Source organism: Erithacus rubecula (genome assembly GCF_903797595.1).
Source record: "Erithacus rubecula genome assembly, chromosome: 3".
Taxonomy (NCBI): domain Eukaryota; kingdom Metazoa; phylum Chordata; class Aves; order Passeriformes; family Muscicapidae; genus Erithacus; species Erithacus rubecula.
Window position 1 is genome coordinate 14,567,799 of NC_136689.1, and position 22,731 is coordinate 14,590,529.

At 46.0% G+C, this 22,731-nt stretch overlaps 1 protein-coding gene across 5 annotated transcripts in view; it reads right to left on the reverse strand.

The window, feature by feature from the left end:
• Positions 1-22,731, reverse strand: part of JCAD (junctional cadherin 5 associated) — a 57,510-nt gene that overhangs the window by 12,905 nt on the left and 21,874 nt on the right. For 2 of the 5 annotated variants that reach the window (XM_079302914.1, XM_079302912.1), the window contains exons 1-2: positions 14,856-14,981; positions 2,298-2,659 (exon numbers count right to left, since the gene is read on the reverse strand). In XM_079302914.1, coding sequence (XP_079159040.1) covers positions 2,298-2,599 — 302 coding nt within the window. In that variant the 5' untranslated portion in view covers positions 2,600-2,659; positions 14,856-14,981. Of the gene's footprint in view, positions 1-2,297; positions 2,660-14,855; positions 14,982-22,731 lie in introns of those variants that run through there. The other 3 variants (XM_079302915.1, XM_079302916.1, XM_079302913.1) reach the window with 3 other exon arrangements.

Genomic DNA, 22,731 nt, shown 5'->3' on the forward strand with positions numbered 1-22,731 from the left:
CTGCAAAGGCAGATATGAGGCTGGCAACATCACTCACTTCCATGGTGGATGGGAGGTGATTAGCTCTTCTACATCAGTGGTGTAAACAAGAGTATGGTGCAGATAATTCCCTGGACAAGAAGCCTAAGCCATGCTCTGAGTTGCTGTGGAGCTGTCACCATCTGTGAAAGACACAAGGTCTGTTCTTGCCCTCTCCTGCTCTGTGCTGACTGGGAAAGCAGCACCAGGAAATGGTGGCAGGCAGCCTGTGATGCCCAGAGAGTCTTGCTGGATGATCATCTCCTCTTTGGGCCCAAATTGTCCCCAGGTCTCTGCAGTGTGCCAGCCTGGCAACAAGCAGCTGATTTCCCATAGAAGTCCAGAATCCAAGCAGAGATATCAAAATCTCTGTGGGAGGTAACCACAGCCCACCTGTCACTGGCCATCACAGGTATCTGCTGCTGAGTTTTAGAGCAGCTCACACACACAGCAGCCTCGTGACTCAGGAGTGGCTCTGGAGGAGGACTGTCCCCTGGGCTCAGGAGCTTACACAAGGTGCTGCAGTGCTGCAGCTTCCCAGATCCAGCCTGGAGAGCTCCCTCTTCTCCTCCAGGACCAGCTGGGCCACGCTGCATAGCAGAAGCACACCACACTGCCACGCATGGCAAGGAAGGGATGATACAAAGGTTTTCCCAGCTGCTAGTGCCTTGTGAGAGTTCCCAGTAGGCTCACTGGGAATCAGAGTTTGCTGAAACAGTAATAGCAAGAAAATATTTCTATTTTTATGGAAGTGTGACAAAGCCATTTCCAAGGTTGTATTCCCTATTTTGTGCGGAAAAGCCATTTTTAAAAACCAGGATATAATATTTAACTATGCTGTAGACTGACAGGTCCCACCCTTTGCACTTAGAGATGTTTAAACTCTTAGAGAGCATTATTTGGTATTTAGCCAAGGCCAGCAATTACAGATATCTCTGCCATATCCAAGATGTGAGCCCCTGTAGATGCACCCAGGGGAGTGGGAAGCAGGGAGGCAGCAGCTCTCCCAAGCCCCTGTGAATCTACACAGGCTCTGACTAACAGAGTGCAGGAGCAGCAGTGCTGTGGTTGCTTCCAGCCTTGCACAGCAACAGTATTTCTATTTCTCCACACTGTTAACTCAGCACCAGCTTCCTCAGCATCACTCCCCTGCTTCAAAACCTTTTTCTCTTTCTTTGTTTTTCAGTGTCTTTTCTCACTTCTTTTGTTGTCCAGTTTACTTCATCCAAAACACACCAGAAAGGATCCTCTTAATTCTGTCCTTCCTTCTCTAGAATGAACAGTTCCACCTGGAGACCTTCACTAGGATTTGCTGTCCTGGTTTAGAGGGCTCACATCTCTTCCTGCCCATTATCCTAACTGGCAACCAGCAGCCACTCCTGCTCCAGGCACTTGCAAGGGGAAAGGATGTGGAGGGAAAGAGCAGAAGAGCCCAGGAGCAAGGGGACACATGGCTTTGCCACATGTTACTGAAGGTCTTTGTAAGAGGACAAGCTCCCAAGGCGACGGTGTTTTGCCCTGCTTTCAGTTTCAAGCCCGCTCAGCCAGAGGAAGGGGCTTTTCCTTGTAAACCATCGTCATACTTGGGCTGTTTTCCAGTCCTGCTCGAGCCCCTTCCTTTGTTCATCTGCAGCACTCAAATAGCAGCAGAACAATGGCTGAGCCCCGGTGTGTACACACAGCCCTTCCTGCCCCGCCGCGCACGTACGCGGGGCTGAGCCAGCAGGGCAAGTGCAGAGTGACCACAGCAGCCTCCACTGGCCTGAGCTGTGCTGAAAGAGCAGTGCACAGGCACCTTTCATGCTCACTCCACTTGCTAGGAGAGCAAGCAAGTCCTCAATGCATGTAGGAATACCCACCAAGAGCTGCATGTGGCTGAACCCACAGTAAAACACGGGTGTGTAAGCAGCAGAAAAAGCTGTGTGCAGTTCTAAATTTGAAGAAAAGGAAGACCTTTTTCCCCCTTTTTTTACCCCTGTGATAGAACTAAGGTTTCCTAAGTCCATCAGAAAGGCCTTTCTCATACAGACCACATTAGTAAAACATACTTTCCCACATTCAGCCACTTCCCATTATCCCAGTACTCCCAGAGGCCTTTCTCCAGCAGAAGGTGAATGGATGTGTCACTGGACGTGGACACCCAGTGAATGGAAACGTTACTAGGATGGGAGCAGGAAAGGATCACAGGAAGATGGTGTTAAGGGTTAGAGTCATGATTAGTTATCTGTCAAGACCAAAAGAAAGAGAAAGCAAAGCCATGGCATGATGCTGAAACTTACCCCCCTTCTGAAGTATGAAAAGTGGACAAACCCTGAAGGTCATGGTGGTAACCAGGACCTGCTTGCCTCCCTTGGCTCCCGTGGCTGCTTTCAGTGCTGCTTGAGCTGGTTTTCACCAGCGGTCTCTTGCTGAAGGCCCCAGCTCTGGATTCTGTTTCGATCCCGTTCAGTGCTGTTCTCTGAGCAGATCTGCTCCCCGTGATTTCATGCTGGTATCCATCATACCTGGTCTCATACGAAACAGGGGGATTTTTTGACAATTTGTATCCATGAGAAATCAGGAGGTCTTCGACACTGAACATGTTGTGCTGGTTTCACTCACAGTTGTGCCATCAGAAAGCTCTTTCCAGATGGACCCATCACTACAAAACAAAACCAAAACCAAGCAGAAGGCCACGTTAGACAAGGACAGATACCTTTGATCAGACAGTAAGCTACTGAAGCTAAAAGCCTCATCTCCTGTACTCAGTTTTTCACCCTCTTAATAAAATAGATGAAGTAAAGTACATGCAGATGCTGATGAATCATGTGGTGTCCTTCCCTAGACAATACACCTCCCTGCATTCAGCCAAGCAGCAGATGCTGTGCTGCTGCTGCTGACTCAGTCCCTTTCACTCAAGAATTCACTGATGATTGCAGCTTTCAGATTTCACTAAGGCAATCTCAAAAACTTTGCACTGGAGGTAAGCCCACGACTTGAGCAGGCACTTCCTTAGAAAACTATTTTTCTTCAGTCATGGAAAGGTGTGCTCTGTATTATGTTTTAAACTGCTGCAGGAGGAGGGGGTGGATTACAGAGCAATAAGCCTCTCCCTACAGCTCTGCATATTCCAATTAAAAAAATGTTCATATGAACAAGGACAAAATATGCATAAGAACGAAAATGAATTATGCAACCACATGAGAAACCCAGGTAATATCATGCAATACCCCAGTTACAGAGTCCTTTTTACAGATTATTTTCTTTTCTCCCTGCATTAGCCTGCTGCAATCCTCACCTAGAATAATACAAAAACTAAGACTTAAGTATGCTGTTTTCACAGCACACTTCCATTGTGTGTCATGACTGGAAATAACACGTGATGCCCAAGTGTATTGCATCTCAAGAATCTGCAAGACACAGGATGGAAGGTTTTTCTTCCCCCATGACAGCCCTCAATTCTGCACTGACTGGAGCAAAGATCCAGCAAACTGAATTAGTTGGCTGAAAACAGTCTCTATTATCTATATCACTCTCACAGCTTATAATGGCAATTAGAGAATGCCTATTCTTCCAGAATTTTAAAATGTGTGGAAGGTAATGTTCTGTTCTGAAGGTTGTACAAAACAATGGACCCATCCTGACACATGCCTCGCTGTTTGAACTGTGTTACCAAAATAAATAAATTTTTAAAAGATGGATAAAAGGTAAAACACACAGAAATAGATTTATGTAAAATATAAACCACAAGATTATTTTCCCTTCATGAAGAGTTCATTTAACACACCTAGTGAGTACTGCATGTCCTTAATAGTAGCAGATCCACCTGAGGATCATGAGCTTAAAAGTAGACTGTCTGCAAAGATCATGACACAAAAGTGTGTTTTATACACTGGTCTCTACTGCTCTTCTTGGGCATGAAGAAAGAGAGAAGTCTGTTCACTACTGTTCACAAAAATTTACTTGAAGTGGAACAACTACTGAGATGGTTGTTGCATGTTTGTTAGTACTAAATCTCTCAGGCTACATACACACAGAAGTGGATGGCTTGGCATGCTATATAAACCAGTTTCTGTGCTGCAGCACCCTGTGTTATGGCCACCTTTTGCCTATCCAGTGCCCCATCCATTTTCTGTCCTGCCTTGACTCCAGGATGCTGTGCCAGCTGTGGAGCCAGTCTGGCCAGCTGCTCTGGTGTGCATCTCCCAGGCATCCAGGGACCCTCCAGCTGCCTCCACCTGCACTGCCCACAGTGGCCACAGCACTCGCTCAAGGAGAGCTCACAGTGTAGAAAAACAGACATGATTTCTATGCAGAGCCACAATTTATCCTGCAACACCACAAAAGTGCATTTCCAGCCTGAGAGCCTCCTGAACGCCTAAACCGGTTTGTCCCTAGAGCTTAATGAATCTCCTCCCTTTTCACGCATGTAACACTACACATCCTTTAAAAACAGAGAAATAAAGCTCTGTGCTGAAGATATTAGCCCATGATAGAACAAGACTCCAAATTCCCAGTAAGAGCTCTGAGTAGGTAAGCCAGCAGAAAACAGGGAGGAGTGGGACCCTTCCCTCATGGAAAGAAGGGAAGGCTTTATGGGTTATTTTTGAATACTGACCTAAAAAGCTGATTTTCCATCCACCCCCTGCCCAGACTGTGCAAGGAGCCAGGTATGAGCAGAGCAAAGGGAACAGCTGGCTGCTAGAACTGTTCAGCTTCTAACAGGAGAAAGATCCAATGCGACTACCAGAAACAGCAGAAAGCCCATCGAAGCACTCACAGGTGCAAGGAAGAAATGTGCTTTTCCTGCTATTATCAGGCTGGCTTGGAGAAGAGTTTAACCCTCTCTCTGCCACCCACTGCAGCCATCAGAGAGGCAAAGGTGCGTGGGTGAAAAACCTCCAGCCCATGGGGTTTACTCTGATCCTTCTTTTGGCACCAGTGGTGAGGAGCAACAAGTGGAAGTGTGCCATGTGGAACTGGTACAACTGTCTCTACCTGCTCTGCAAACTCACCATGTGTACAAGGGGAAACCCCATGCTGTTATGTGGGAGAAGGATGCTATCATTATGCCCATCACAACTCTGTAATAGGAACAAGCAAGGGGGAGAATCCTGCTCCATGGTCATGGCACAAGCTCCAAGGAGCCAGCAGTAATGGTGGCAGGCAGCCATTAGTCAGGACATTGTCAGGACACAGCCTCAAAGGGCAGTGCAGAGGTCACAGGGAAGTAGCATCTCCTGCCCTGGACCTGAACAGGGAAGCTGGAAGTCCTGCCTGATCAAAGCTTGCAGGACATCAACCATGTCAGCACCCATCCTCTGCAAGGATGCTGGCCAGCTTTCTAAATCTGGCTAGAGTTCTGGGACACTCATCCCACCCTCCCTTAAATAAATAAACCTAAAAAAAAAGATAAAAAATATCAAAGTAATCGGATTGGCAGGAGCACCAGACCATTGCTGCAGCACTGCCATGTAAATAATCTGTCAGACTGGACTGCAGAGTAAAGGCTGTGCAGAGCTTCTAACTTGAGGGAAGATCAACAGGGCTGTAAAACAGTTTGTTTTTTCAGCACTCATTTGTTTTGTTTGCAATGACATCAGTGCTTTCTGATAGGGTTTGCTTCCTGAGGATGCCTGCTATCTTGCCAGTGTTTCCGACTTGTCCCCAGCAGCCGGTACAACTCTGCACTACCTTGGAAACAGGGGCCAAGCTTTTCTCTGGAAACTTCTCAACAGCACTGTCAGATGCAAAGAAACAAGCGTGAAGAGCGGAAATCAGCATCAGCCCCCGTGTAGACAGACACAATGGAGACCCAGAGCCTGGGCGAGCAGCACACAATGGGTCAGCAGATGGAACCCTCATCAGAGCACCTCAGCTTGGGGTGCTCTGCTCACGAGCACACATCTCACCTCCGGCCTGAGCAAAGCCCAAAGCTCTCCTGAAAAACACTCTGAAGAAGTTGGTGCTAGTTTCCTCTGAGCTGCTTCTGGAACTCATTCTCAGTGGGGGAAACACATTGTTCCCTATTTATGATCTGCCTTTGTCTATAGTGTTTTTCAGTGGCAGGGGTTCCCAAGCCTTGTTGTTTTGGGGGGGTACCACCACCATCTGATGATGACCAGCACCATTGGGGATGGATGCCAGCACTTGCAGCAGTGGCAGAAGCAGGTCTTACCTCCATGCTCTGAAATTACATGCATGGTGCACTGAGCAGCTCCTTGGCAGCCCCTTTAGCCCAAGTTCCAGAGAGTGTCCTGGCACACACTGGGTGAGAGACCAGAAATGACAGAGGATTTGGTCCTGGCTGCCCTCTGTAACATCTCTCCTGCCCTCCACTGTTCGAAAGGTAGGGGAGGTGGTAACCCTTTAACTGGCTGAATACAACCCCTAAAGTCCTTCTTGAGCATGATTTGCCCTGCCCACCTCTGCAGAACTATTTATACCCATATTGTAAATGATTTTGTACAACTTTCAAGAAAAGAAAACATCGAAGGAACGTGATTCATACTGCAAAATGAAGCACACAACATCAAGAATTGCCAAAATCAAGGCACCCTGCATGGACACACAATTTGCTGCAGTTTCTAATTACATGACTTAAGGCTACTGAATTCTGCAGGACTCTGGCCTCAGTTGGTGTGCAGGCTAGGTGATGGTAGTTCTTCCTGGGCTGTCTCTACAGCAGCTATTCAAACACTGCTCTGAAGATATAGTTACTAACAGATATTTGAATTACAAAGTGTATTATCTAGATGGGTCACACATTAAACTAGCTTATCTTCACTCATGTCTGGGTGACATTATTCCCATTTCATATCAGACATGTGCCAGACAGAATATTTATGCAGACAGACTAAAGTGAAAACAGTCCTCTCCACTCTAGGCACCCAGTCTGAAGCGCTTACAACCTGATTTTTTGAGAGACTCAGCTTTAAAAGTGAATTAGGTACATTCAAAGCAACTGCTGCAAGAATTTGCCTCTGCAAATGAACCTACGTGTGGCAAATAGTTGTTCCCATCCTTATTTCTGCACCCCTCACAGCTTCTGCTGGCCAGTCCTCAGTTGGTATCCATCACCCCAATTTCTGCCTTCCCCTCCTGAGGAACACCTACTCTCCTGTCTGCACTTCCAGCAGAAGCACCTCTGTGCCTACTCTCTGCTCCCAAACTTGAGACCCCATCTCACCTATAGGTGGAGGAAGCAGGAGCTATCATTACAGGGATGATCCCACTCCAGCAGCACAGCCCTGGGCTGGGATTACACGGGCATGCTCTGCTGACACATCCCTTGGAGCAGGGAGGGAATGAGCACAGGGCTGGGTCACCAGTGGGCTGCTCAGCACCAGAGGCTGGGGTGTGCTCATGGATGGGGAGAAAAGTCTTCAGAAAATGAAATAACTCAAAACAGAGATGAGTCTGCCAAGAGCACTCACAGATGTCTCCAAGCCTTGTCACCATCGATCCTGTTCCTGAACATGATGGCACCACAGCTCTCAATCAAAAAGCTGGAGCATTTATTTTCTTTCCCTTTTCTAATGTGGGCAAAACGACATTCTTTCTCTCCTCCCCCCTAGTTCTTCTTAGAAATGGTTGAATTGGTTTAGCTGACAGTATTAAAATAAACCTAGCCTGAGAGAGAGACACAACCTGAAAGTCTCAGATCAAGTGATAAAAGCCTGACAGACTAGAGCAATGGAAAACAGGTTCTTATGGTTGTTTTAATACTAGATGGTGCTACTTGTTCCATCTAAATATAACCCTGAGCTACATCCCAGGAGAATATCTAAGGCTTTGGACATTTTAATTGCTCCTGTTTTCTCACTCTGGCTTTGCATGTGTGCGTATAAAACAGGCTATCAAAAACACATTAAACAAGGCTTTTACCTTGCTAATTTCATCTTTTGCAGGACAATAAAGTCAGATAACCAGCAGGCTGCAGTGGTGCTGTGCAGGCAGCCACCCCAGAATGCCATGGCCCTGCCCTCTGCTATGGAAACAATGGGCACCACATCCACTCACTTGTAGACACACGCTCCATCGGGAAAGATAACATTAGTGTGTTTGAAGAGCCTTCAACAATAATGCTCACTATCAAATGTTAGCTATTTAATGCAAAGATACACGGGAGAAAGAGATGGGAGAACATTAATGCAAGTTGGATGGATCCAACTTGGTGGGGCTTAATGAAGCATAGGCTAGGAGTAAGGAAGGAGTAGGGAACTAACCAGGGCTGCCTCCAAGCCATGAGTAAAACCTTCTAGAAATTCTCAAAGGAAGAGTGAAAGGCAAATATATTATCTAACTTCAAACAAAAGGCAGAAGGAGACAGATCTGGGGTATCATAGACCAAACAGCCTTGCTTTGATATCAAATCAGACAAATTATTATTCAATTCCCTTGTAAATACTTATAACAAGTGTTGATTTATCGTGGAGCAGGAGGGAGTGTGCAATCCAAGAAGAGTTTCCATCTCCCTGCTTGCTGCCTTGCACTGCAGCTGCATCCACTCCCACATGATAAAGCCATGAGAAAACACAAAATACAGACTTGTCAAGAACAAATTAAGCCTAATCTATTTAATTTTCTTCTTTGACAGAGCTGGGAGAACAGTGACTAGGGAGGGAAAAACAGTAGAAGTCACACATTGGAATGAGGAAAGCTTTGATGAATGCATGTGATAGTCCTATATGCAAACCAGGTGAATACAACAGGTATAATTTACTGTGGGCAGGCATACAAATGCTTCAAATCTGTACTCAAGGAACAGTAGCACATCCAATGTCAACCTGAAAAGACACATAAGGGCTGTGCCTGGGGTCTGATTCTATTCGGTATTTCCATTAATGACTTGTAAATTAGGAGGAAGATTACAATTACAAATCTCTGGGGAATGCTGTAAGCATTTTCAGGAATTAAAATTAGAATAAAATCTTAATAAATCAAAGACTCAGTCTGAAATGAATGACTGAGATTCAATACAGGCAGGTGTAAAAAAACTTGTTGAAGAAGAAGGATGTAATGCAAAACAAAATGGAGCAGTACAGAAAAGAGTCTCTGGGGCTAGAGTCACAAAAAGGGAAGACATAATTTGATTCAGTGATCTTAAAGAACCTTTCCCAAGTTCAACAATTCTATGGTTTCAGGATAAGAGCAGTGCAGGGCTTGGTACACACAAGTTCTTGGAGACATATCAAGAGGAGCATCACACATCAGGCTCTTTACTCCTCTCAGTCGTGTATCCAATTTGGGTCCCACCTCAAGCAAGATGCTCACAGCAATGATAAAAAAATTGAGCCAAGTGTGACCCCTAGAGAAGAGGGCACAAGAAGTGGGCTTGTTTATTTTAAAGAAATGTGTGGAAGAATGAGGGTGAGAGAACAAGAGATGATTACAAGTTTTAAATATGTCAGGCTGTTAAAGGCTGTGATAACCTTGTCCTGCATCCTGCAGATGTGGATAACCAAAGGGACCGACTCAGGAGGCAGCAAGGTGATTTAGATTAGATATTAAGAGGAACTGTCTAGCCATAATGATAGTTATCCACTGTTGATGCTGGCAGGCTGTGAATCAATATAGGTTTTCAAGAACAGACTGAATGAACATCTATGAGAAGTGGTGCAGATGAAGCAGTCCTGCCTCAGAAATATGGGATTTGGGACGGAGTTAAACTTTTTAATATTCTTCCTCCACCTTTCCCTCCCCAAAACTACTGTTTTGTTGGCATGCTCCACACATTTCCAAGAAAATCAAAACTCTTTTGTCCAAATCTCTGTGTTGCAAATGGCCACCTCACCTCAAATACAAAGTGACCTTCCCCTCTATTCCCAGCCCTCCTGCTACCACTCTCTTTGACCCCTCCCTTCCTGACATCTCTGCATTTCAGGGAAGAGCCAGGGGGATGCTAAAGGGGAGCAGGTCTGGCACAGGGGTAGAAAAAGAAACTTTGCTTCTCCCCCAGGGATGGGAGGGACAGGGAGGCTGAGACACGCACTGTGGGTTGGAGATTCCTGAGCAGAGAAAAGGCAGCAGATGAGAGGAGGCACCAGAATGGGGTCCTGACCAAAGGACTCTTATCAGATCATGGATATGCACCAGGCAAAATTTCAAGAGAGTTCCCATTGCAGTCCATGCCGCTCTGAAGGCTTCAAAGCCACCAGTGCTACCTGCATAATCAACTCTGCAGACTACACGGGAGAAAGATGTGCCAAAGCCTCTGCTGGAACATAAGCCAACTTTATGTTGGCTCTGCATGTCTTCCCAGGCCAGTCCCTCCCATTCACCTCAAAGAAATTAAAAAGAAATATGTGAATTTTTGTGTTCAACTCTCATTACCTGTGGGCAGGAGAGTTAACATTTTTTCTGTAACACAAAGATTCACAGACAGTGAAAATTACAGCTCACATCCTCTTTGCATTCTTTGAGCAAAAAAGACCTCACTGAAATCCTGGAGGAACTGTGCCAGAGAACAAATTAATGATACAATGTGTCTCCCATAAAATTAGGAAGTGGGGAGGATGAGAGGAGCAATCTTAAAGAGCTTATTTAACTATGAGAAGGTAGTTATTCCTGTCCTGTATCTCACTGGTGCAGATGCATCTGCAAACCCACCATGGCATGAGAGAGTGCACAGCATCTCCCAGGGCAGATCCCAACCAGGGACAGCTGCTCTTCAGGTGCTGCCATTAGTCAGGAGGTTTCAGATGCTGCTTTCTCACATTTGCCAAGAAAAAATGGTAGGCAAAGGGATTTTATATATATATATTTTTTTTTTTTTTTTAATAATGTGAGTGTTTGAGTATTGGGTTCACACAATGCTGAAAAACATGTCTGACTGTGCATGGATGGGAGATGGTATCTGAAATAAGTTTGACTTCTAAATTTGCCAATCCAGGACCAATCCAGGCCTGACTGAGCACTGATGGGCTGAGGCTCTTAAGCATCCAAATAGATGTAAATGCATAACAGGGAGAGAGGATATGTCCAAGCATGCACAGATACCACTGTTTGTATTAGCTGGTTTCCAAAATGTCAACAGCTTGCTTTCACTGATGATAGTCAGCACACTAGTCCACTGAAATTGGCCCAGATTTTTTTTTCAGAGAAGGAACAATTGTTAGAGAGGACTCAGTGATACTCTGTGCTCCAGATAGAACCAGTCCTTACACCAATTGGCAGCATATGGTGTATTTCCTCAAATGACAGCTTTTGTCTGTCACAACAGGAGAGCAAAATAGTACATTTATTACACAAAGCATAATTAGTCAACTCTTTGCCTCCCAAAAAGGAGCTGCAGAAGAGGATATTTTTGAGGACTCAGATGAATGCTTCCATGCTGTTTACAGTTTTGTATGGAGTAGTCCACTCTGTTGGAACACAGCACAGGGAATAACATTTGTTGCTCACATCTTAAAACCAAGATATTACAGGCTGGTCATCCCACCTAAAATACCTATGGGCAAAGTCCTAATAAACTACTGCCACATTAGGACTTCAGAAATAAGTATTATTTTTTGTATTTTTTTTAAAGAAAATCTCTTCATCTGTACAAGACAAAAGAAAAAAAAAAGGAAAAAGGATCTCAATAATAACTTTCTTTATTAAATCTTTCAGAGCAAAAATTTTTAATAAGGGATCTATCACATGGCTGAACTTCTTTGAGGTGACAGTGACATGACTTATAGAGCCTGGGTTCTGTGATCAAAAGGATTACACACATTAGCATCCTACTAATCACAGCAGGACAGGCCAGCCCATCAGGCCAGGACTCCAGGAGGAGGGATCCATAAACAAACACTTTCTCCTGCTCACAAATGTGGCTAGGAGCAGGAGCCTTCCAAGGTTGGTGTGGTCTTCTCTTCCTTCAAAGAGATAAGGATTGTATGTTCTGGAGTAAATAAATTCTCAGCATAGTCTTACACATCTGTTTGTTTACTCATTTTGGACACCACCATCCTCTCCTGTGTGTTATCCCTTGCATATTACCCTTGTACATATAATCAAATGCCCTCTCTTCCGGACTGACCCTCTGCTTCTTCCTGTATTACAGATGCCTTTGATCTTTCCTTCTTGGATCTGTGTGTCCTGACTGGTAGTCTCAGCAGGATTTCCCTCCGACCCCTTGCTCTACCAGAAAATAAATGCCTAAGTAGCATTTTTATGCATTAGCATTAAAAAAAAAAAAAAAAATAGACAGATGCTCCAGAAGGCTACACACAATCAATGCTGTGCTGCTGAGGACCTGTGTGTGCTGGGCAGGGCTACACACCAATAAGGCAAGCCCAGGCTGGTGAAGGGTGACCCACTCTCTGAGCATAGATAAGCCCTGGACCAACAAGGTGAGCAGTTATCATCACAAGGGAGATGGATCACCCTTCTGAATTTCTGAAACAGCTGTTCATTTCCTCTCCCTTCATCAGCTGCAGAGTGCTGTGAGCATTTTCAAAAAGCAGAACCCAACCTTTAACTTTTTTTTTCCTTTTTTCAACTATCTCTGATTTTTTTCCCTTGCCTCACCATTTGAGACAGTCCAAGTTATGGCTGACAAAATCCATTAATATCCTAACTGCAATACTCTTGGGCAAAGAGGCTCCTTCAGCTTTTTGCTCCCTGCAGGCACTGCCTGTACCAGAAGAGCTGAGGGTTATTTCTAGGTAGATGTGAAAAGAAGCCATCAGTTCACACGGAGACCTTAACAATTGCATCAGGACTGCTGAAAGGCTGACCAGCCCCTTCCTCCACAGCTGGAACTGGAGAGCAAGTTTCCCCAGCAAGCCCAAGTCCACTGGCTCTTGCAACAAAGCACAATAACAAGGTAGCAGAAAGCGAGATAACCCTTCCACCCAAGGATTAGAAAACAACATCTGTTAAAAAACAAATAAACTGGTGTAATGGCTTCAGCAAGAGACCCAGAGGATTTTAGAGATGCAGCCTGTGGCTTGGTCAACACATTGTGAACGGCAAATTACAAGAGAACAATTGTTTCATACCAAGCTCTCCCACCCCTGAACTCCCACAAGGTTAATTAGGATGGCCTCTGGCCAAATTAATTAGAGGAGAAGATTTGGGCAGGACTTTGCTATGCACTCGCAACTAGTTCCAAGGTGACCAAGAAGTTCAGAAATGCCTCACTTTCCAAATAGAGCTAGCTTGGCAAAAAACAAGCTCACATGTGCCATGCCATTCTTCTGACAATCAGGAGAAACACTTAAAAGTAATGTTTCCCTAACTAACAGCTAACATAGAAGAACTTTCTGCATCCTTCCCACTGAACAATATGCCCTTGTTTATTTTCTGTGTGCTTTTTAGGTCATAAGAGGCCAATGAAGTTATGCATCTAAAGAACAATATAGTACTGTAATATGCCAGTTGGTACACACAGCCTGGCAGACCCTGAAAGATCTGTCTTTTCCAAGAGCTGGCAAACGCATGTGGCAGCGTGGAGAAATACTGAACATCAGCATAGGAAGGGAGGATGCAGAAGAGCCCAGCCTTTGAAATGACAGACTAAATTGGTATTTTACCTGGTGTTCTAATGTGCCCTGGTGGTACATCTTAGAGATGACCCTGCCTTGAGAGGCACAGCCATGTCCAGCTTCTCTACCCCACGGCCTCAACTTCCTCCTGCTGCCCAAAGCATCTTTGGAAAAGGGAACAGCTGTCAGGACCACAGAGTTTCCTCCAAGTGGCACCATGGTGAGTGGTAGAACGGCACAGCATAGCAGGGTAGGGCAGATCCAGCCTCTGTGATTACAAACCAAGTGCTGGCACAAATTAAGGCCCTGCCAGTGGCTGCATCTCTGATCTGTAGAGCCCTTCTCTGTCATTAATCTGATATTGTTTAGTTTGAAGCCGGAAGGTTGCTATTTTCCATGTGTCTGTTACCCACAAAAAGCAACAGCCGTTCTGGGCAGAATCGGAACTTCTGAAGTAACAATGAGAAACGGCTCCAGCTCACGCAAAGAAGTGCAGTTGAATACTTTTCAGCAGGACACAATTCTCATTGTCACTAGCCAAGATTTAATGTCTTGACTCTGTGAATCAGACTGACTACTCAGAGCAGTTACATCGTGTGTTCCCTTAAAGACATGGGCTGGAGTAACTTAACATGTAGAGTACACGCTAATAAAACGGCATTATTCTCAACTCTTGACCAAAAGACAAGGAAAAAAAAAAAAAAAAAAAAAAAAGGAAAAGAAAAAGAAAAAGAAAGGGAAAAGAACCCAAACAACCACTCATCCTAAATAGATGCAAGAGTCCTTTGGCACAGATCCAGTGGCAGACTAAGGCCATGATTTGCAATTCTGAGGCAATTATGAAATGACATAACAGCACAGATCTCCATCTGACAAAACAGCTGGGGTTTTGTCTCCTTTGCAACAGGACATGGTTTAAAACAACCACCAGAAAGTAAAATAACCCGAAGAGCCATTTGACTACTGTGTAAATATCGGAGTGCAGATGAACACCAAGAGGGACGGCGCTTGGTGTTTGAGACCCCGGTGCCACATCCCCTGGGTGGGTGAGAGCCGGCACCGAGCGGCAGCCGAGCCCCGGTCCGGGCGCACGGGACCGAGCGCAGCGAGCGGCGGCGAACGAGGGGGAGCGGCGGCAGCGAGCGGCACCCACCAACTTCCCCGGGACTGGCGGGGACTCGGCTCGGGGCGGAGAGCCCCGCCAGAGACCGCGGCACGGGGCAGAGCAGAACGAGCAGGTGCAGAGGATGGGAGCCCGAGGGATGTGCCCCCAGCGCCGCGGGTCGCTCCGGGACACTCCGGGACACTCCGGGACACTCCGAGCGCCCCTGCCCTGCCCTCCCTCCCTCCCGCAGCTCCCCGGCCCCTCCGCCCCGCACTCACCGCTCGGCGCCGCAGGACCCGGGGCGCGGGATCGGGATCGGCGCCGCGGCTGCGGGAGGCGCCGGCCCGCGGCGGGCGGGGCTGCAGGGACGGAGGGAGGGATGGAGGGAGGGAAAGAGGGAGGGAAGGATGGAGGGAGGGATGGAGGAGGGATGGAGGAGGGACGGGCCCGCGCCCCGCCCGTCCCCCCGCGCCCCGGCCCGCCTCGGGCTCCGCGGGACGCAGTGTTCACTCCGGAAAGTTGGGCGGGCAGCTGCTGCCCTCGCTCCCTCTCCACAGCCGAGCACAACTCACGGCTCGGCTGAGATGAGCGGCATCAGCCTTCTCAGCACAAGGGAAAACGGGTCTATCAAGGATGGAGAGGACACGAGCAGATCTTTCCAAAATTTGCTGCTCCTGCTGGCACCGGCCACGCACCCAAAGGGTTTATTTTCCACTTCGTTTTCAAGCGTTTTGGAAGCATCATTGGCTGCTTGCTTCCCCACCTCTCCCCTCCCGATTATTTATTCAGCCTCTAGAAACAGGTGAATAATTTGCAAATCTCTTTTGGTTTAATGACACTCTCCAAAAGAAGTATGTTTGTGAATCATTTACTTTAGTAATTGATTGTGCCCATCAGCTGCTCGCCCCGTCTTAATTGACTTTTACCCCAGGCTATCAAAGCGCTTTTAAACATGTTCATAAATTGAATCCTATTCAATATGTGCTGTAGTTAATAGTGAGGAAACAAGGGCAGTAAAGTTACGTGATGAGTCCAAGGTCACGGCAGAAGTCTGCAGGAGAGCCCAGAACTGAACACAGGTCTCCTGGTGTCCCGGTTTCACAGGGCTCTGGGACTAATCGTCATTGACCTGCTTTTCTGTGTACATCTCCTTTTGTCTTCAGCAGTTAGAGCCTGCAGCTGCTGACACATGGTGCTGCCACCAAGGACAATGACACCAGCAGCAGGGGGACCTTGGGCAAGACCCCTTGAACCCTGCCTCTGTAGGGTACATGTGGAGTTCTTTGTGGCTTTGCTGGCTGGGAAACCCCTGTATTTTCTCGTGGTAAAGCCTGGTAGCTGACACAGCAGTCAATCAGAAGAAGGTTTAGGTTTTGCCACAGAGCAGCTTCATGTGGGTGTGACAATAGCAAGGGTTTCCATCAAGGAAGCTATGTTGCCAGAACTTGCAGGGTTTTTTTTTTTTTTTATTTAAATATCTCGACTCCAACAGGCAAATTTGGAGTTCTGGATTTTTTTAAATACTTGTCTCCTCTGTGTTGTAAGAAAAAAATTGCAGAATTACTTTCTCGTCAGCGTGGCTGCAGCTCTGAGCTGCTTGCTCTCCTCGGTTGTAGGAGACAGTCCTGTTTATATCCCTTCTTCCCAAGACAAAAGCTTTTGCTCTGGTGGGGTAGTCATTGTGTGTCACACAGAGCAGGTCCTTGCTCCTGAAGATCATGGCTCTCTGTTGGGAAAGATGCTTTCGCCCTGGATTTAGGGGATAGAAAGAGGTGAGAAGGGGGAGAACAGGCTGGACCATTCCAATGTCAAAGTGAAGGGACATCTTTTTGTCTTCATGATGTCACAACCTGTAAAGAGCATGATAAGAGAACAGAGGACAGCAATCTCAGAGCTGCCTCTTTGCACCTGAGGCTAACTTTTGCTACATCTCTTCTGAGAACACTTTGTGGGCTGCAAAGGAGGGTGCAGTCCTTGGAAGGAAGCACTCCTGCAGATTTGTCTGGAGTCCTACAGTCACTGAAGATTCCCCTCAGGTGAAGTCAAAGGACCTTGAAGTTAAAAAAAACAGAGGAAAAGCTCCTTTAAAAAGAAAACAGTGCGCATGCTCCTAGGCCTCCTGGTACAGAGAAAAACCTGAAAATGTGAGATGAACATGCTCCACAGTCAGACAGCAGAAAGCAAACATGATTTTTGAGGCAATCAGAGGGATGCCTTGGGCTGGGCTCACAATTAACAACAAATGATGTCTGGTAGCCCCAATCCATGTCCAAGGCAGATTGCCAGAGGGTTGGTGTAACATGTGAAGCTATTAGTCTGTGATTTGGGAAGTCTGAGGGCTGAGCTTCTCATCATCAGTGCAGCTTTCAGGGAGTCCCTTTGCTCCTGCAGCATCTTGCCCTCTGCCTGTTAGAGAGCAAGTTCTTTGGGCAGATGTTGCTTCTTGTTTTGTCTTTGCCCAGTGCTCAGATCAGGGGGCTGTGGTCTCAGGTTGCTACTGCAGTTCCAACTGTGACTGCCAGAAGGGAAACAGAGGAGGCAGGAAAGCAATTCTGCCTTTTGATGGTCAATGTGCACAGCTGATGGAGCATTGCTCGCCTGCAAAGCCCACACTCCTGCAGCTGCCTGAGGAGATCTCCCTCTCCTGGCTCTTTCCAGAGAAGGGGACCATAATCAGGCATTCTTGAGGTTAGAGCTTCATCCTTAGAAAGGCTGAAAGAACTAAATGTTGGCTGAGAGAGAAGCATACAAATGACATTTGTGGAAGAGAAAAAAGCACTAAAGCCATGTAGGTAAAAATCAGTGTGTTGAGGCAGGGTGGCTCAATGGGGCAACAGAGGAGAGAACTATTATTGTTCCCCTGCAAGAGGAGAGCAAAGGAACCATGGATCAAAAGCTGATGGTGGCTGTATGCACAAAGCTGAACAGGGGCACAGTGGGGCTGCATGAGCCCAGCAAGCAGTAGAGCATGGCAGGTGTCACAGCAGACAGGCTCAGGCCAGGATCCTGTGGGACACGGCAGAGCAGGTCTGCGTGCCTGGGCGAGCGGCGAGCGCCAGGACTCGGCTCCCCAGGAGATGAGCAGCGCCTGCAAGTCTGGCCTGCAAGTGCCATTGTGGACAGAAATTGTGGAAAACAGAAACACACAAACATGAGCAGGACAGCCAGATGGGGAAAATGCAGATGAATTAATTTACAGGGAAGGGAAAAAGAAAAACACAGAGAGGTGCTGCACAGCAGCCAACTCTTCAGCAACAGCCCTGCAGCGTGTCATCACTGCAATAAGTGAATGGGAAGTCAATGAAAGTTATTGCTGCTCTATGCCTTTATAATTCTCTCTGGCCTCAAAACCTCCCTGATTTGGAACCCTCTGTTTATGTTTTATGTCCCATCAGCAGTGTTGCTGCTTAGGGCCAGAACTTTCCTGCCATTCCTACAGAACTTGTCGTGGGCTTGGAGCCTTATTTCTGGAGGTGATCATTCATCAGTGCTTTTTACAGTGAAATCAAGCATACTTTTTCATTATGTGGTGGGGTTTGAAGTGATTAGGTGTATTAATTACTCCCCAAAAGACTGTAACAGGTCTTGTTTTAGATCCAGTTGCTGGGAAAATATTTAGGAACATATGCTGAAATCACCACATACCTGAAGTTTACCATAACTAACTAGGCACAGATGTGCTATTAAACCCGTGGTTATTTTTTCCTCTTGTCCATCCTATATGGCATGTTACAGCCATAAGATAATAAACTTACTTGGCACAGCTGCTTGTCAAAAACATATAGCTATTACTTTTTTGCAAGAAAAAATTCACATTGCCCATCCTGACAGTAATCACCTGTTTATACAATTGGCACCTCTTTTTAGCTTGGAACAGAGAAACTTCATATGTTTTATTGCTACGTCAAGGGAAACACTAAGCATTGCTGTGGAGAAGGGAAGTTTTCATTTGCCAGTTCTCTGGTGCTTCTTTAGCTGTATTTTGACTTGGTATTAATATAAAGTATGGCACATGAAAGTATGCTTGAAGGAGGAAAAATGGGGGAAAAAAAGCTAAAAGTAAAAGACTAGTTAACACAGAAGAAGCATACACCCATATCGTGTGAGCTCCTGAACATTGTGAAAACTGACAAAAAGGCTGAGGGGTGTGGCACACAAATTACCCTGCAGAATCTCGCTGGTTTACATTTGGGAAAATTAGGTAGTGCTTCCAAAACTTTTGAAGTGCTAAATATTGTTAAAACAATCCTCACAGCTCTTTCATACAAGGACTTGGCTCAGGGTACTCAGAAAATAACTAATGAGTTTCTCATCATAACACCCAAGAGAGAGGGGAAGTTATGACAGTAATTACCCCTGCCACCCAGCTGAGGAACAGAAAAGCTAAGCCTTGTTTTTCAGGGGTGTTTCTTGACTGAAATATTTGTACAGTCATTCAGCTGAGAAGGATTAGAAGCTCCAGCTGGCCCCTCAGCAAGGTGTTGAGGGGAGGAAGAGTGCCCCCCAAAGGTAGGGGAAGATAAAAGGAGAAAAGTTATGCAGTAGGAAGGCATGCTGGTGTTGGATCTACCCTACTTTTCTTAGTTAAAATTTGAATGCTTTCTACTTCAGAGAAGACTAATTCCTTCATTCCCTTAATAATGTACTATAGATTTGACAGTACAAGCATTATGTAACAGGATACAGAGTGGTACTGTACAGTTGTTGTGGCAGCTCCATCCATCTCCATGAGGCTCAGCTGGGACTGCCACACTGGCATTCCTGCAAGAGGTGTGAGCTTCACTTGGTAAGGAGGGAAGACTCACAGACACTGGGAAGTGAGACATGCAGCTGGGAAAAGGTCTTTTTTCCAAGTACAGGTTTTAGCTTGATTTCTGTAATAAGAAGAAATTAGTAGGAGCTGTGGATTCCATTAACATCGTTGTGTGCTCTAGTGAATGGGGAAAACAGACTTCAAACAAGATGAAAGAAGAGCAGCCTTTGGTCAGATCTCAGGAGTTACCATAATGTGTTGATGATGTCTGTGGAAAGAAATGCCCACCTCACATTTGGTTGTGAGTGCTCAGCAGCCACAATGCCCCATGTCCAGTGTAAGCCCAGTCAAGCAGTGGGTTCCACCCTGTTCTCCCATCAGATATCTGGTACAGCTCAGCACCATCCCACTGTGCCTCCAGATTTACTGTGTTAAGTTCAGATACTGACCTGTTGGAGTTACAGTGAAGACTGAAAACAGACTCAGGTCACCCATAGGCATTAGCTAAAAATTCTTTGCCTTTTTCATCAAATAAATTTCAATTTTACTTGCGAGAAAAATAAAGAATCAACTTCATCTTCAAAACAGCTGCAATCATATTCTTACTAATACAGATAATTTATCTTGCAAATACATGATGGGTGCTGAGCAGGTCTTTATTTGGTCCTTTCTGATATACTGCCTCCCTCCAGTGGATCTACATGAGCTGGTTTTATGAGATCAAGGGGAGAAAGCTATCTACAGTAGGTTGTTTGAGTTTTTTAAATAAGAAAATTTGAGCACAGTGGCAAGGGCAGAGAGTGAAGAAAAGCTTGTTTGCAATGGGAGCACTCAAAAAGTTCAACAAGAGTTTGCAAGACCCCTTCATGTCAGCGCATTCCCACAGAGAACCTCACCCAAAAAGCTGAAATTACAGTCCTTCCTAGTTAAACAAAAAATAGGAGAATGGCTTGTAATTTTTGAACCAGGAAAGCTATGTTTATCTTCCTAAAAAGAGCCCCTTGAAGATGTGCCTGTCCTGCAGGGTTAAGGAGCAGGCAGAAAGCCCCAAGCCTTGGCTGCTCAGCACCAGCACCAGGCACCCTGGGCTGGGGATGTTCCTGTTATCTATCTGACACAGAGCAGTGTGGCAGCTTTCCGTATCCAAACACATCTTGACACTGGAGATTGCACAGATCCCAGCTCTGGAGGGAGGCCAGGGATGTCACCCACCCCAGGCAGCTCAGGGAGCGGCAGGGGGGCGTGGGGAATCCTTATCAGGGGGCAGGGACGAGTCACGGCCGTCTCCAGCGGCTGCGGGGTCAAGGGACTATGACTCAACTCCATCCTTCATGGGAAAACCTCTAAATGCCTGGCTACCCCATGGAATCACACAGGAGTGTGCTGTTATCTGTGGGGGTGGTACAGACCCACCTCTGCTTCATGCAGAAAACCAGGAAAAGGAAAATGCAGCTGTGAGAACATCCCTGCTGTACAGAGTCAGCTTTCCAAGCTGCTTTCCTCCTTTCTGCCTGCCTGTAGACAGGTTTAGTGCAGTGAGTGGGGCTGTGTTTCAGTCCCACAGTAATAAACTTGCCCTGTGCATGCATATCTTAATCTTGAATTAAATTCTTCTTATTAAACCCTCTTATTCTTTTACATGCACTTCTGCAGATACTGTTGTCATCTCCATTTCTTATCTACTCTCCACGGGAATTGCTTTTTGAAGAGATTGGAAAGGAGATGCTTTTTTGGAAAAGTACTGGTACCAAGAACTTCTCTGAGCAGCATTATGGAAGCACAGTTTTGTTGACAACCCTTTAAGTTACAGCAACTGTGAAAAGGATTGCAGCACCAACACCACAATGTCAGCTTGCACTGGACTTCATTTCAGTTTGGAAGTCGTTGAAATCTATTAGCTATGTTGTAGAAGTTTATACTGGTATTACAAAAAAGTCCTACTTGGAAAGCAAAGAAATTCAAATTCTCTGGCCTGAAGATCTTCCTAATCAAGCTGAATTTTTCTATTTCTCTTCTTCCTTCATTTCTCCTTTTCTTCCTTCCTTCCTTCCTGGACCAGAGAGAAAATGGAACCAGGAACCAAAATAATAGAAGTTTTATTTTTTTTTAGGCAAAGTCTCATTCAGATGAATCAAAAGGCATCCATGTGCATTTTACTAGATGGGTTTATTCTGAGGTCACCTTATGCACAATTTATGCAGCCCCCAATCCACTAAAGGACTTCCAGACTCATCTGTGGAAATTACACCTCTACCTCACCATATTTTCTCTACTTCAGATGAGAAACAGACACCACTGATGCCTTATTTGTCACACCCTTTCCTCCCCTGCATCAAGCTTCACCCTGCCATTTGGGCATACTGCAGCAGTGATACAGAAGCATCATTCAGGCATCCCTTAGAGGAGACAGGCTGTTTAAAGACCAGGGTGCTGTGGGACATTTACATCACAGACACTCTTTAATTGCATCTCCACTGTGCCCAAACCCAGTCATCCCCTCAGGCAAGTCCCTGTTTTGGGGGTCCCACATTCCCCTGCCTACATGTGAGGCCACATAAGTTCTGCCTTCACCTGACAAAGACCTGAACCCAGAGGGAGATCCTTTGTTCAGGCTTTTCAGAGTGCTCTGGGAGAAAAGCAGCCAGCAGCCTCTGAATGAAAGGAGATTAAACCCTCCCCTGGATGTGCAACTCCCAGCCAGGCAGCCTACATCAGAGAAGTCAGGCTGCATCCACTCCAAGGGGAAAGTTAAAATAGAACTGAATCTTCCTACTTCAGCTCCATCTTTTGTTGTGCCCTGCAGGCAGCGTTCACCTGAACGTGTATCCTCCAAAGTCAGAGTGTGTTTGCCTCAAGTGAAAAATGGCACACACATTTTTGCTCCTATCTCTTTTTATTCCATCAGCCTCTCTTGTCCTCTATTTTGCATTAATTTAGTGGTCATGAGCAGCACCACTAACCATGTCGGTTCTTACCATATTTCAGAATGGAAGCTGAAGAGTGAGTTGCAGAAGTTGTCAGGTCCTTGCAAGTGGCCACTCCATATTTGAAAATAGAGGCAAACAATCCTTGCTGAACTAACAATGCTGCTTTAAGATGCTGTTGTCTACCTGCCAGGATCCACCTTCCCCTCTAACAGAGTCAGATGTATGGATAATGGGACCTGCTTGCCCATTTCAACACCAAGTCAGTTTTTCTAGCCTGGTTGGATTTCTGGACTGCACTGGGATGAAAGTTTTGCAGTGAACTTCTGCTGAGGGGTGTTTCCTTGTACAAGTGAAGGAAACAGCTTGGGGCAATGACACAATAACCCAGTACAGCTGTTTCTGCAGTGATCATTATTTTGCATTCTAGGATGCATTAAAATAGCAGCTTGGAGCATTTCTGTTGCTGCTTATCCT